Here is a 15,866-nt window from a genome sequence, read left to right as displayed (position 1 = left end):
TTCCCCCCCACCCCCGGTAGCGGCCTCAGGAGCAGAGAAGCCGCGGATTGGTCCTTGCCCGCCAGCCCGGCGGGTCCGCGCCGCGATTGGCTGGGGCGGGGGCTGAGGGCAGGGCGAGAGCCGCCTCCCGGCCGGCGCTCGGCGGTCAAGTGGGTCCACCTGGCGGGGATGCTGAGCCGCCGGCGCAGGTGGGATTCCCGGGCTCTCAGAGGCAGGAAACAGGTGTGTTTGAGACGCTCCCGTCCAAGTTTTGGCTTCCGTAGTTTGCAAGCGTGTTTACTGGAAAGAGCAGAGGATATGACCATTGCCATAGAAAGTCCAAGAGAATCATTAGAACTTGTAAGAGAGTGCAGCCAGGTGACCATATTCAAAATCAAATATAAAAATGAGTAATTTTCCTTTGTGTGAGCAATAATCATTCAGAAAATACGATACAAAGTAAGATGGAAAATAAGACATTTACAACATCAATGAACATGTAAAGTGTCCAGAGACTATACTAACAAAAATGCGCTTGGCCTTTGTGGAGAAAATGTTTAAATTTTCTCTACAAGGACGTAAAAGAAGGCCTGAATAAATGGGGGGAAATGCCATTTTCATGGATAGGTGTCAATTCTACCCGGATTAATAATATAATGTATAAGCCTAATATAATTGGAATAAAAATCCTAGCAGAACTTTTGGAAAATTGTACAATGATTCTCTATTTTGTATGGAATAAAAAAAATTTTTTTAATGATTTTTTATTATATTATGTTAGTCACCATACAGTACATCCCCCGATTTGTATGGAATAAAATTTATGTGTAACCAAGAAAATCTTCAAACCAAAGACCAAAGAGGTGAGATTTGTCCTACCACATATTAAAGGACATCACAAATCCATCATCATTAAAACAGTGTGATACGGGCATGAGAATGGATAAATGAATAGTGGGACAGAAGGGAGTCCACGAGCAGGGCCCCATATTATATGGGGCCTTAAGGATCAGAATGGGAATAAAAGATTATTTAATAGATGGGCCCATTGTGTGTGTGGTGGGGGAAGCAAATCCATGCCAAATGCTGTATCTAAGAATAAACTCCAGATAGATTTACGATCAAAACTTAAAGGTAAAACATTCTTTTTTAAAAAAAGATTTTACTTATTTATTTGAAAGACAGAGAGTCACAAGCTGGGGGAAGAGCAGAGGCAGAGGGAGAGAGAGAAGCAGACTCCTTGCTGGGCAGGGAGCCTGTCTCGATCCCAGGACCCTGAGATCATGACCTGAGCCAAAGGCGGATGCTTAACCTATTGAGCCACCCTGGTGCCCCTAAAACCATAACCCTCTTTTTTTTTTTTTTTTAAATCATTGGGCTTTTTTTTTTTTTTTTGAGAGAGAGATTTTATTTACTTATTTGTCAGAGAGAGAGCGCGCGCACAAGCATGGAGAGCTGCAGGCATAGTGAGGAAGGCTCCCTGCTGAGCAAGGAGCCCAGGGGGACTGGATCCTAGGACTCTGGGATCATGACCTGAGCTGAAGCAGACACAACCGACTGAGCCACCCAGGCATCCCAAACCATAATATTCTTAAGGGAAAAAATGAAGGGCAACAGCTTTTCAATGTTGGGTTAGGAAAAATATCTTAAGATACAAGGTAGCAAAATCATAGGAAGAAACAATGATGAATTTGAGGTCATCAAAAGGAAAGATTTTGCTTCAGTGAAAGACACCATTCTTAAAGAAAGGCAACAGCCTGGGAAATACATTTGCAACTTAAACAACCAAGAAATGATTAATATCTATATTAATCTAAGATATGTATGAAACTACTATAAATTAGTTTTTAAAAAGACAGTAAGTCCAATTTTTTAAATTGATCAAGGAAATTAAGGCACATGGGAACACTCAAATGGCTGGTTAACACATAAGGAGACGTCACCCTTATTAGTAACCAGAGAAATACAAATGAAAACAAGGAGATATCGCTATATACTCATCAGATTGGCGAAAATATTTGGGTTAAACAACGTCAAATGCTGCCTAGGATGTGAGAAAATAACTTTCGCTCACACGACTGGTGGGAACTATAGTGATATGCCATTCTAGACAGCAATTTGAGAATATTTATTGAAAATAGGTTTAGGGAGATAAATTATCACATAGCCACAAACAAAACAGTTAAATAAATCTTCATCATAACACAGTTATATATCAAAGGAGATATCCATCAATATCCATCAGTAGGAGATGAATAAATAGTGTATACATATGGTAGAGACTCCATAGCTGCCAGCGGGAATGGATGTGATCTACTTATATCGACTTGCACAGATACGAAAAGCAATGTTGAAAGGATGTATAGCAAAAGTCTTAATATATATATACTTTAAAACTAGTAAAAAACTGCAATATTATATATTGTTCATGGATAAAAGTGTATGTAAAAAAAAGTGTGGGTGATAAATTACAAAGTTATCATTAATTATGCAAGAGTGAATATCTATGAGGTCGAAGGAAATGAAATTGATAATAAAGAAAAAGGAGGAACCAAAAAAATTTTAAAGGGCCTGGCACAGACCAACAGTGACAGGTGCCACAAATAGAGGATTATGATGAATTCAATGTTACGTACCTCTTGTCCAAAATAATAACATAAAGAAGAAGAAAAGACATAAAGTGGGTAGGAGAGGGGTGCCTGGGTGGTTCAGTCGGTGAAGCGTCTGCCTTAGGCTCAGGTCATGATCCCAGGGTTCTGGGATGGAGCCCCTGCATAGGGCTTCCTGCTTAGTAGGAAGTCTGTTTCTCCCTCTCCCTCTGAGTTACCTTTTTAGTGGTTCCTCTGGGGATGAAAATACACATCTTAATTCATCACAGATCCTTGAGATTCATACTGTATTACTTTCCTACAGCCACTGTAACAAAGAACCACAGACTGGGTGGCTTAAAACAACAGAGACGTACTCTCTCACCGTTCTGAGATTACTAGTGTTACTGCTGGGTGAGGGGTTTTACCGCACTCTGTTCCAAATCAAGTGAGCCCCTCCTAAGGCAAAGCTGCTGGTTTTCATAGCTTGCCTGACTCTGGGAGAACTACCAGCCTATCTGAGCTGGGTGAGGGTGGATGACGGGAGCAGCCCCAAGCAGGGTTGTCAAACGCTGTTCTTCCTCAGAGGTCGGTGGCTTGTCATGAATAAACACTACTAATCTGTTGTATGGTGTTGGTCAATTTATAGAGCCCTAATGTTGTTTTTGACACTTTCATCCAGTGTCATCCTTGCTTTTTTGAGGAGACAATTTGTTGAGCTTCTCAGTCTGTCATACCAGAAGTCAAAAATCTATTAAAAAAAGAAAGATTTATTGAGATATAATCCTTATAGCATACACTTCACCCATTTTAAGCATACAACTCAGTGGTGTTTAGTAGATTCACAGATTGAACTATCACCACAGTTTATTTTATTTTTTTATAATAATTTTTTATTATGTTATGTTAGTCACCATACAGTACATCTTTAGTTTTTGATGTACTGTTCCATGATTCATTACTTGCGTATAACACCCAGTGCTCCATGCAATACGTGCCCTCCTTAATACCCATCACCGGCCTAGCCCAACCCCCCACCCCCCTCCCCTCAAACTGAGGACACCACGGTTAATTTTAAAAGTTTCATAATCTCAAAAAGAAATTCCATGCCCCTCGGTTATTGCTCCATCCTCTCATTCCCCTAACACAACTCCTCCCAGCCCCAAGCAACCACTAACCTACTTACTGTATGTCATCTCTCTTTTTTCACTAGTTAACCTGGCTAGAGGTTAATCAATTTTATTGATCTTTTTAAAGAACCAGCTTTTGGTTTCATCTATTTTCTCTTATTTTCTGTCCTCAGTGTCTTTGACTTCTGCTGATTTTTATTATTCGTTTTCTTCTACTTACTTTGCATTTACTATTCTCTTCCTTTTTAAGTTTCTTAAGGTGGATGCTTAGATGATTGATTACAGGTCTTTCTTCTTTTCTAATGCATGCATTCAGTGTTATAAATATCCCTCTAAGCACTGCTTTCACTGCACCCAGCAAATTTTGATAAGAATTATATTTTCATTTTCATTTACTTCAAATATTTTTAAAATTCTCTGGAGATGTCATCTTTAATCAATGTGTTAGAAGTGTGTTGTTTAAGGGGCAGCTGGGTGGCTCAGTTGGTTAAGCGTCTGCCTTTGGCTCAGGTCATGGTCTTGGGGTCCTGGGACTGAGCCCTGTGTCCAGCTCCCTGCTAAGTGGGGAGTCTGCTTCTCCTTCTTCCTCTACTCCTACCCCCCACTCATGTGCACGCACGCGTGCGCGCGCTCTCAAATAAATGGAAAAAAAATCTTAAAAAGCGTGTTGTTTAAGCTCCAAATTTGGGGATTTTCCAACCATTTTTCTACTATTAATACTAGTTTAATACTATTGTCATCTGAGAGCAGACACTGTATGATTTCTGTCCTCTTAGATATTAAAGGTGTGTTTTACAGCCCAGAACATGCTCTATGTTGGTGTGTGTCCCACGTCCCATGTGCTGCGAGCTTATTTATAAGACACTAACAAAAATACTTTATTTCCATATCTTTATTTGAACAATTTTCTATAATAGCTAGGAGAATACAGCATTAATGATGCACATTTACTAAGAACAACATTAGACAACTACAAATTTAGAGTGTAAGTGTCAATCTGATATTGTTTTGGTTTTCATCTTAGCACTAGATGATAAATGGTGAAAACCCATGTTTCAAAGGCTTCTGTTGATATGAGATGAATTATTAACTTATTTTTTAAAATTCCATGTGAGATATGCTGGGACGGTTTCAGTTTAAAACCAGTGTTAGTTGATAATGTCTTTCACTTCTTAGTATTTCCGCTTCTTTCCTAATGGATGCATATTTTACCTACAGCTTTTCAAAGATTAACTGTATCATGTTTTTCGATGTAGACCAAAATGGAATTCCTTTTCCAGATCCAACAAGGAAAAATATTTGAAAAACTGCAATGTTCAGTTTCACTGCAGTTAAATGGCATATCCATTTCAGAGTAAATTAATAATTAAAATTAACAATTCAAATACAATATGTTAAATGTCATGATGAGCTCATTTCTGTGTAACATTGTTAGAGCAATTTAAATTTTCCAAGGACACAAAAAAAAGTGAACATTACTCCAGGAGTTCACAAAAAAATACATAACCAGAATCATAAATTACAATACACATCCACATTTAAAGGAAAAATTCACCATTTGTTGGAAAATATTAAATGGTTCAAGTGATTTAGAGAGCCTGAAATGTAGGCTAAAGTTTTATAACATATGGTAACAATAAGATATTTGAAACTATTGACTGAAAAATGCATGAAAATGTACTGACCTACCAAGCATTGACTTATACATACCAGTTTCCACTCGAAAAACATGTTTCTTTCAAATATTTCAAGCTGTACCACAATACTAAGGAAACGTTAGTCATTTTCAGTCATTTTTGGAAGCTAATGACACTCATTATGTTAAGCTAATGAACATTTTCGCTAGACCAAATTAGAAAATTAAAAAATGTATAAAATGCATTTTGGTAGCTGTTTTACAGAGTATCTTTCAGTTCCTGATCTACTGAGAAATCTAACTGTATGTAACTCCAGGTTGATTTAATTTGGGTTAATACAATGGGTTAGAACTCACAGATCTCTTCGGTTTTCATTCAAACTCTTATATATATATTACAGGGTTCCTAAAAAATTTTTAAAGCATGTCCATGGAAGGTTTTACAGTTGTACCCTTTACTTGTATTAAGAAAAGATCAGGAGAAAACACGCCACTTAAGCATTACCAAGAAGCTAAGTTATCTATTTCTTACATATGTTCATTTGCTTCCTCGTGACACAAAGCCCCCCAAACTCAGGATCACTCTCTCAGCCCACATTCACCGGCTCTGAGACTGGTGCTGCCTGAGTTCTAACACCTGTTTGGAAATAACAGCAAAGAAAGGAAGGCAAGTCACAGGAGGGAGAGTCATGCAGGAAGGAGAGAAAGGAATTCGTGGTTGGAGGCCTCGCCCCAACCGAAACCCTCACAGAACCTTGAGAAACACAGCAAGATATCCTCTCCAGGTCAGTCAGTCCCTTACAGAGGAAGAGTTCCAGAGAACTTAAGGCAGCTCTCGGAGGGAAGGGAGCAGGGGTTAAGGCGGTCCTCACAGCACAGCCTGAGAAGAAATCACGATGCACTTATCCATGAACAGAGGCCAAAGCAATACACGGAGCCTCTCTAACACGCATGCACGTAGCACACCTCCTAGCTCGGGAGTCTACACTGGCAGCATGCACACACTGGAACGCTCAGACACACTGACTTGTATAGGGCTTGCCCGGGGACAGGCCTCAGAAGGGACCCGGGGGCTTGGCTGCAGGCTGCCCAGCTCCCCCCCGCGGCTCTAGTGTGGTTCTGAGCGAGCGTTGAGAGTGACCTACCTCTTAACTTCGGGGAGGCTTTCACGGCTTCCAGCCAGGTTGGGACAGCCTTCTACTAATAAAAGACCTAAACACAGAGTATTGCACCCTCCAAGGGAGCTCAGACTCATGAAAATCAAACCTAGGGACAGCAGGGAACAGATACGAAGAAAGCCACCAGGCTCCGGGCACCTCGGATTGTCAGCACAAAGAACCCGGGACTCGGCACTCGCTCAGTTCCCGTGTGCCAGTTGCCAACTCTGATAAGAGAAAAAAAAAAAAAAAGAACATCTCTCGCTGACCCAGGGCACTGCACAGATAGCAGGAGAAAGAGAATGTCCCCTGGAGACTTTTCAGTGTCCTGCCTGCCTCTGCCTAGGCAACGCTATGGCTGCAGGCAGGAGACGGGCACCATGGGAGGCCGGTGTGACCTCAGCAAGTCACCCACCTTCTCTTTCTCAAATTATCATCAGCAAGTGACGCAGTAGCAGCTACCCTTTCGACCTTCCAGCGCTGTCGTGAGGATACAATGAGGTAACAGAGGACGTGCGCCTAAGAAAAGCATAGCCAGATGCAAGGTCCTGGTCTGCACTACTTTCAGCAGGAGAATGTAAGGGTCACACACTCGTTGCTTTGTTTCATCCTAAACAGTTGAAGTTACCCAGAGGATCCTTGAGGATGCCTCCTGGGGAACTCCACATTCTGGTGACTCTGTGTGTATGTGTGAGAGACAGAGAGAAAGGGAGAGAGACAGGCAGAGACGGAGGGACGGGGAGAGAGAAGGAGTATGAATATTGTGTGAGGATTTCTCAGACTAGGACAGGTGCCCTTTTACCTAGGGTTACCAGGAGAGTAATTTCTTAAAACAATCACTACACTGAAATTCCAATATTTTCATAGCCTCCCTCACGTGTTATTAAAAGATCTGATCTATATTACACATAATTACTCACCCAGAAAGGGCCAACTCTCAATTATCCACTGAAACAAAGGCAATAAAGCAAATCGTACAAACTGACCGGAAGCCCCAAATTTCCTTTTGGTAGGCTTTGGAATATATCTTCTTGTAATTTTGCACTTGATGAGAGAAGTGTCAGGTATGTGGAGATTTTTCAGAACTTCCAAAGGAATTGCTTAGTGGATCTTACCTTCCCCCTTCTTTATAGTTACTCTCAGGTCAGGTAGACCAAAGCCTTAACCAAAGAAAAGCTACGGGGAAAACTGCTCCTCCTTTTTCGGCCTTGCATTCCCAGATGTGAGCTGAGTCTGTATGTAAGGTGAGTGGGGGAGACTGTTGAGAAGGAGCTATTAAGACAGAACCATGTTCTTTCAAGATCTTTCTTGGAATTCCTACTGTGTATCACAGGGGAAATATGAAAAAGCAAATTAGTGACAATGTTAAGGAATGTACTGCGGAGAAATTAGAACAACAAATATCGGCCTGAAGGGAGGGCGGGGTCAATTGAAGACTGACTCCTTCCATTGCTTTCCACAGGTCAGAGTCAGTGAGCAGGCAGGTGATGGGATCTACGGTTTGGCCGAGGGAAGGGAAAGAGTGAACGGTGGAATGGACGGGTGGAGGGCTGGGGAAGGTAGGTTTGAAGCTGGGTGAGAAAGTGTGGTTGGAGAGAGGGTGAGCTGTCCTCAGAGGGGCTAAAGGAAACCCCTAGTCAGCACATTACTCTTGTATCCTCAAGAGAGTAGCACACAGAGTCATTTACCAGGTCGTGGCGTTCCCTGGTTATAAGGTATCCTTGTCATGACTAAAGATCTTCAGGCTGCTAAGAGAAGTGAATTCAGATCCCCATCTGGGGTCCTGGGTAGGCCTCAGAGGAAGCTAGAGCCTGGAATAGTAGAATTTTGTGTGACCATCACTGAACAGGAGAGATTCTGGCCCAGGTGTGGGACGGAGGCTCCAGCACTCTGTAGCAGAAAGGCAGGAGACGAGAGAGATGACTCAGCACAAGCGCGGTCTGGGGTAAGATAAAGGGCTGCAGTGGCAGTAGGAGCCACCGTGTGCTCTTGAAGACCTGACGAGGTTCCAGGTGTGCACAGGACATGCTGCACGGGGACTAAGCTGGGGAAGGGCAGGGAGGACTTCCCGGTCCCAAGTGGACAGTCTATTCCAATGGTGACATTTTGTTTTTAGCATCTTCCCTATGCAATGAGTCCATATTCTGGCACATTCAGTACTAACCAAGTGGTTATAAGAGTTCATTCATTGAAAACCACATTGACAACTGGGGAAAACTAAGAGAACCTGATGGAATCAGCAGTGGTTTTGGTTGATTTTGCAAATAAATATATACAGCAGTACGTGATGGAATAAAAATTACCCAAACTAATTCACTTTCTAAAAGCATGTAAGCCATGTACATTTAAGAAAGGTTATAGCTACACTAACTTGTGATTTTACGTTTTATTAATCCCCCACGACTAAGAGGCACCAAACACTGATCTTTCCATTCGAGGGTGAACTCACTGAGTAACTGCATCTAGTTTCTCTATGATCCCAGTGCTGAGAGGATAGAATTTTAGATGTGGAAGGGTCCAACTCTCTTATTGTATAAAAGAGGAATGTGAGGCCCAAATAAGTTAATAGACAGTGTTTATCTTTTAATAACAATCTTTATCATGATTTGAAACTGACTTCCATTAATATTGCACATGTTTTAATAAGATGTCATTTTTCATAGACCATCTAACAGTTAACTTACATAAATCTATGTTTGTAATTCAGAACCAGAGTTTCTAATGAAAGCTAAGAATTTACTCTTGCACAACCTGAAAGACCCACTGTCTAGGATTTCCAGGAAAAATTGAGAATATGTTTAATTAGGATTTCAGAATGAAACTTATAGGATCTGGGTCTTATTGAAACATATCCTCTGTAAAATTTAGCAATCTTCTTATATTTCTTACATAAGTCTTAAAGTATTTCTAATATGATGCTCCTTAAAGTATCTAGTGGTACTGAGAACATTTATAGAAGCTGCAAGCCTAAAAAAAAAATGGAACCATAGCATTTATTATACACCTTCTTTTGCATAATTTATAGGATAATCAAGGTCTCAAGACCTGAATCTTCTCTAGATAGTGACTGAGATTAATTCTTAATAAATTAAGAAGAAGAAGAAAGAAAACCTGTCAGGATTGAAAAATATGCAGTGCAGGAATCCGGTCTGGGAACTAAAAATAAGTCACTTCACAGAACACTGTACCCTGATGTGATATCTACCCAGGGAAAATTAATGAGCACATCAATGTAATACATTCTGAATAAATAATGACATCAACAACAGCCACTTTGTCTAATCCTATCCCTAAACGTCATTTTGTCCTATTACTACATGACTTCCCAGTGTCCGCCACTTGTGCAGGTGGACCTGTATATATGTGCACATAATCCAGTTACAACCGATCTGATTGAATTGTAAACACAGCTGATAAAAAGAGAAGCTTATTGTTGTAGTGCCTAATAAGAATATCGCTTAAATATTAAAGAACACGGTACGTAGCAGCAATTTAAATGCTCAGTCAATGACAGTACAAATGGACTTCTATGCTCTATGGCAAACCAACATTCTCTTAATATCTCGATATCATAGTGACACATAGAAGGAAGTTACTTGACCAAGGACTTTACATATTGCCAGTTTATTTCTTTGATCCTGTTTGACAACATCAACATAACCGATTCCTGAACTGATATGATATGTACTCAACGGCAATTTTTCTTTCAATTCTTCTGCTCCGTACACAGGAGACTCTTTGTGGGTGCCTTCCTAACAACAGCTCATAGCTGGAATTTACACGTTTGCCATATCATTCAGATGCAGTGCTAAGGACTGAAAATAAATGCTGGCATCTGGGGACCTCTCCTCCCCCTTCCTTCTGTCATTCACCTGCCTATACCTCAGGACACCTAACTGACCCAGGGTGAGAGTTGCTAGTAAGGAACACAGCACAAAGAAGCCTATCGTTCTTTCCAAGGAGATGAAAGTATTTAATGAGATTTCCAGTTAATAACTTCTCTTTGAAAGATATTAGTACTGTCTCTTTAAAAATGTCTTTTCAGTAGCTCACTGGAAATAATGGGTTCTTATTGCCACTGTTGGCCTTGACATTACATCACTTTCAGACCCGTGATATGAATCCCAGGCCCAGGCTGGCTGGAATCTGGATGGTTTCTAGTGCGAGGGAGGACGGGTTAAAAGGGAAGGTGACAGGAAAGATGTGTTTAGCGTCCATGAGCAGCTGAGGAGAGTCTTTCCTGTCTCGTAAACGCATCTGAGATTAAAAAAACAAAAAACAGAGCATCAGTTCTTTGGATATATGAAGATTTTTTTCCCCACCAAAAATCTGCCAAATAACCCTCAACTAATAAAGAATGTTTGTATTTGTTTTAAAATCACTTCCTTTTTCTAATAAGCTGTTAACAAGAAGTTAATGCACTGTTAAAATGAGATAATACAATAAAAAAACACATTTTCTCTCAATAAACTATAAAATTTTCATTCAAAAAACTGTGTTTGTGAATCAAAGAAAAAGAAAGCCTGGGAGATCTTACCTGTATAGTACGAATAAATGATACAGAGACTCTTTCTTCAAACTCGTTAACTGGGGTATACAAATTCAACACTTTGACAATCTGTGAGAAATGAAATGATTAAAGTTCGCAGCATATTATCAAACACACACTGGATGCTTATAATCTGGAAAAGTAAAAGGATCTATGCATATAGTTTGTAATTCCACTCAGGGCTGGGTTGGAATAAGGGGAGAGAGAGCTGGTCTAAAGGCATATTTACCTTTACTGTGTGAATTTTTTAAATAAGAATGGATTAGTGTAAAATTTGTACATTTTAAGAAGCCATATAAATTTGGAAAAACAACCAAACTACACAAATGAGCACAACATGAAAAGGAAAATTGTCCCACTCAATCCTCTCAGTCTACCCGAGTGGCAACTGTTAACAGTGTCCCTTGTTTCCACCTAGCTGCTTTCTATACACATTCTATGTATAATCTACGTAAGATGTCTACATTACAAGACACGTAAAGAACATTAAGAAAGCCCAGGAGTCAGCATAGAAATAACTGGCAAAAGAAAAATGGGCACGTTTATGCCTGTGCCTTGCATCATGCTGTTGCCACTGCCCTCGAACGCCCTTCTCACTCCCTTAGCGTCAATGCTTTAGCTTAACAGGACTTTCCTTGAACATAGTTATCGCCCCTTGGCACTTCCTTTAGACATCTTAATATAGAATTTGCTAGAACCTCGTATACTAGAATCAGTTGGGTACATCTGCCTGGCCTACTAAACTGGAAAATTCCTTTTCGGCAAGGATTGTTACTTATTTTGAAGTATCTCCCCCAGCAATAGTATGGTGCCCTGAGATAGAAGCTCAATTAGTCATTTATTGAAATGAAGGAACAAGAATTATCTGTCTTAAAAAAATAGAGAAGTCTAATATCATTCAATTATCAAATAACATGGAAAATCACTTTTTGGGATATAGGCTGCATAGAATGCATAGAATGTTCACTGCATGAAAACAGGGATGTTGTTTTATTCTTGGTTGTATCTCGGTGTCTGCAACATTACGTAGAACACCGTAAATACTCAATAAATAGTTATTGAGTGTGGACTGTGGATGACTGTGGCTCCCACCGAAATGTATTACTTTCTGGCAAAACCTCCTTTCTTTAAGATCTGTATAGATCTCGGTCTTCTCTGACACACATGAAGTCCGCTCCGACCCAAGAGCGATGGCTGGGGGGGCTCCTTACTTCCCTAAGCGTCACCCTTGCTGAATGCCACAGCATCTCCCAGCAGGGGAGGCGCCTCACCTGGGCAGTAGTTAGAGCACTGCACATGGAACAAATGGCTTCTGCATCGTCATCTGTCTTCTTCTTCACTTGCAAGAGCTGAGCAGCCTGAATGAGAGGTTCCAGGGTTTCCTTAGCCCCGCTATTCATCAGATTCTTGTCACGCAGCCATTCTTCCAGTTGACTGACATTGTACCTGTGCCAAAAAGAGAGAGAGGGAGAGAATGCAAATTTACTGAATGTTGTCATAAATGTCTTAATTTTTTATGTATGGCTTTGTCAGGAATCTCAGTTAAAATGACAGGCAGTATTTTTGTTCAATTTTCTTAAATCTTACCAGCTGTGCTTAAAATTTTATTATAGCCATGAGGTTTATAATCATAATTATGTAAGAGTAAATGACTAGAGGATATCATTAACGTCAATGGAAGGTAGAAATAGAGCCATTACAGCAAAAATTACTAAATAAAACTTGCTGAAAGACAAAACGGAACATCCAACATGGCCGTGTCATTAAACAGCTGACCAGGAAATGCTTCCTAGGTGGTCTCACAGCGTCAGAGGAGAGAATTGATAACCTTTGAGGACCCTTTCTTCCTCCAGTCAGACTCCTAGTCAGGAAAAGCAAGATGCCCCCACAGAGACCCTGCACTGGAGCCCTCTTTAGGGAAGAGCCTGGGTGATAGTGTAGTGGCCCGAGGAAGCCCAGGGATGGAAGGAGAGAAGGGAAAGTGTGGGCGGGGGGGGGGGGCTGGAAGAGGCAGAGACCCCAAATGTGGAGAGAGATGCAGAAATCACACAGATGCTGAGGTTTCATGAAGTGGTCAACCAGGTGACAGTGCTTCTCATGCTAAAATGCTAAATGGACTCACGATGAGAACTTTGCAGTCAGGCAGTGTGATATTACAAACAGTGCTTCACATGTATAGAGAAATACATAAACAAACCTTCAAGAGAAATAAAATCTATGACCTGAATGACGGCATTATCTTCTTAATGTTAACTACTATGGATGTGTGTTAGAATGGAAAATTTGAAAAGGAGGCCAAGCTTTCCCGAGATTAAAGACTTATGTAGGAGAGATCATTTTTTCCTCTCTTGGTGAATATTCTGTTTTAAAATAAATGATTTGCTGGGGACAACTGGGTAGCTCAGTTGGTTAAGCATCTGCCTTTGGCTCAGGTCATGATCCGGGGGTCCTGGGATCGAGCCCTGGGTCGGGCTCCCTGATCAGCGGGGAGCCTTCTCCCTCTCTCCCGTGCTTGTGCTCTGTCTCTTGCTATCACTCTCCCTCTCAAATAAATAAATAAAATCTTAAAAAAATAAAATAAATAATTTGCAAAAAAAAATCAATTCTATTATGATAATGGGTTACGCTGAGGAGAAGCTGGGCATAAAATTGAGTGGACATGTTTTTAAAAGATAGAGGGGCATGTTTCCGATTAGTAAGAGATCTATTAGACAAGCTTTTGTTGCCATGGTACAAAAAGATGTTTTGTTAAAATACATTTCTAAGAGAAATCAAACATTAGAAATCTTCATTACAAAGAATTCGGTATTTTGTTATGTACAATTCAAACACATGCAAAAGGTGAGGGAGCAGCTATCTCAACTCAAAGTATTTTTTTCATCGTCTCTCCATTTCCTCCAACAAGTCAGTGTCCCAGGGGAGCAGGCTCCCAGCTGGTGGTGGGGAGAACCTGTGCAAAGGCACAGCCAGGAGCTGTAACGCGTGACAGAGAAGTCCAGCGTGGCCCTCCCTGGCTGCGTGGCCGGCGGCAGCAGACAGCAGGCACCCCCGCACTGAGGCCGGCAGCGACAGCAGAGCAGGGCTGGCGTGGGCTCACCTGATCTGCATGCCTTTGCTCCAGGAGCACATGTCCTTGCGCAGGAGAAGGTTGTTCAGGGTGACGGCCCCGACGACATAGAACATCTGCCTGACCACCTGCTTGATCAGCTCAGGGTCCGTGCCGTGCTGACACATGACCGAGTGGAAGGAGTTGAGCTGCCGGAGGATGGAGTCCAGGGTGTAGGTGCCCTCGTCCGCAATGCTGGAGGTTCTCTTTCTGAGCCCCGTGGGCTTCACCCCAGACACGCCCTGAATGGTTTCGTGCTCCAGCATGCCCGAGACTGTGGGAGGAGTTCAAGGGTTAGAAGATGCCTGTTCCACGTGCACACACGCCTGCTTACACGTGCACACGCATACTCTCCCACGTTCAACTTAGGACAATGATCTGAGTACCAAAAGAGAGGGGAAGACAAACTTTCCAAAAAAGGGTTTCCAGATTATAAACTTGATGGAGGAATAATTCTTAAATGCAAAAATTTACCATAAAATTAAGAAATCTCTGTGGTGCATTTTCTAAAATACGAAGCAGCAGCCTTGTACTAGTACCAGCTTGTGTACCTTGGGGGGGGGGTTTTGAGAAAGATGCAGCAGTTAGGGAGAGGAGAAGAGATTCTCTATGGATATGTGAGGCCCCACAGGCGAACCAAGTAGCAAGAACAGCAGGAGACTGGGCAGTGGTCATGGAGAAGCCTTGGGAGGGGATGGCTGTGTGGGGCTGGAAAACGGGGCCCTTCCTTGCCCTGAGCTCCCCACAGCAGCAGGGAGGCCTCGGGTGAGCCTCAACCTCCCAGAACTCGGTCTTCTCAAATCTGGGGCAGGGCTGCTCTTCCACTACGCCCTCACAGTGTTTGGCTTATGCCTCCTCGAGGACAGTTGTGGGGTGACCACCCCCTGGACTGGCAGCCCCTTGAGAGCAGGGGCCATTCCTGATTCATTTTATATCTCTTACTCATTTTAATAGCTCACAGCGCTGACCACAGAACCTCACACTGACACAAAACATTGGCGGTTGTTATCAGATCACTGGGAGATGGGGGTAGTGGTTTAAAGTGGGACAGCTCAGAGGTAAGCTTCCTGCTGAGTCAATAAAAATAGGCAAAAGTAGAAGAAATATTGGCTGAAGTTGGTCTTCTTTGCGTCTGTGTTGCCTCTTATATTTTACCTGACCTACGTTGCTTTGAGTACACAACTGTTAGGGGACAACTGAAGAACTGACCTGAAGTTGTCCCCTGAGGAAAGCATTGCCATCTCCCATGGCTTCCTCAGCCTTTTATGTTTCTGGTTGGTTAATTGTGGGCCTGCGATAGAAGATGGAATACTAAGGGCAATGAAGAAGCTGTGGAAATGTGGAAAACACGTGTGTGGGGAAAGAAAGGGTAGCTGGGAGTAGCCTTAAGAATCTGCTGATAGGGGCGCCTGGGGGGCTCGGTAGGTGAAGAGTCTGCTTTCAGCTCAGGTCATGATCCCCGGGTCCTGGGATCAGGCCCCACAACGGACTCGCTGCTCGGCGGGGAGCCTGTTTCTCCCTCTCCCTCTGTCCCTGCCCCTGTTTTTGCTCTCTCACTCTATCTCCCTCTCACTGTCAAATAAATAAATAAAATCTTAAAAAAAAAAGAAGCTGCTGATAATTTGCCTGAAGATAACAGTTTGGTAACTTAAATTCAGTCCATTCAAAATTAGCAGCCTGCAATTTATATATGCCTCCTAGTTCCTACTTCATCTATGTTA

The 15,866-nt window shown here is 42.0% G+C and overlaps 1 protein-coding gene across 7 annotated transcripts in view; it reads right to left on the bottom strand.

Moving 5' to 3' along the window:
• Nucleotides 1-4,574: 4,574 nt before the first annotated feature.
• MYO5A (myosin VA) overlaps nt 4,575-15,866 on the bottom strand; it is a 183,280-nt gene continuing 171,988 nt past the window's right edge. For 4 of the 7 annotated variants that reach the window (XM_034660962.1, XM_034660963.1, XM_034660966.1 and 1 more), the window contains 4 exons: nt 14,137-14,419; nt 12,311-12,485; nt 11,028-11,108; nt 10,595-10,747 (listed from right to left, as the gene is read on the bottom strand). In XM_034660962.1, coding sequence (XP_034516853.1) covers nt 10,595-10,747; nt 11,028-11,108; nt 12,311-12,485; nt 14,137-14,419 — 692 coding nt within the window. Of the gene's footprint in view, nt 10,748-11,027; nt 11,109-12,310; nt 12,486-14,136; nt 14,420-15,866 lie in introns of all 7 variants that reach the window. The other 3 variants (XM_034660960.1, XM_034660961.1, XM_034660965.1) reach the window with 1 other exon arrangement.

This window comes from Ailuropoda melanoleuca, chromosome 5, assembly GCF_002007445.2.
Source record: "Ailuropoda melanoleuca isolate Jingjing chromosome 5, ASM200744v2, whole genome shotgun sequence".
Taxonomy (NCBI): domain Eukaryota; kingdom Metazoa; phylum Chordata; class Mammalia; order Carnivora; family Ursidae; genus Ailuropoda; species Ailuropoda melanoleuca.
Note: the sequence above shows the minus strand (reverse complement) of the source record. Positions and strands in the feature narration are given on the sequence as shown.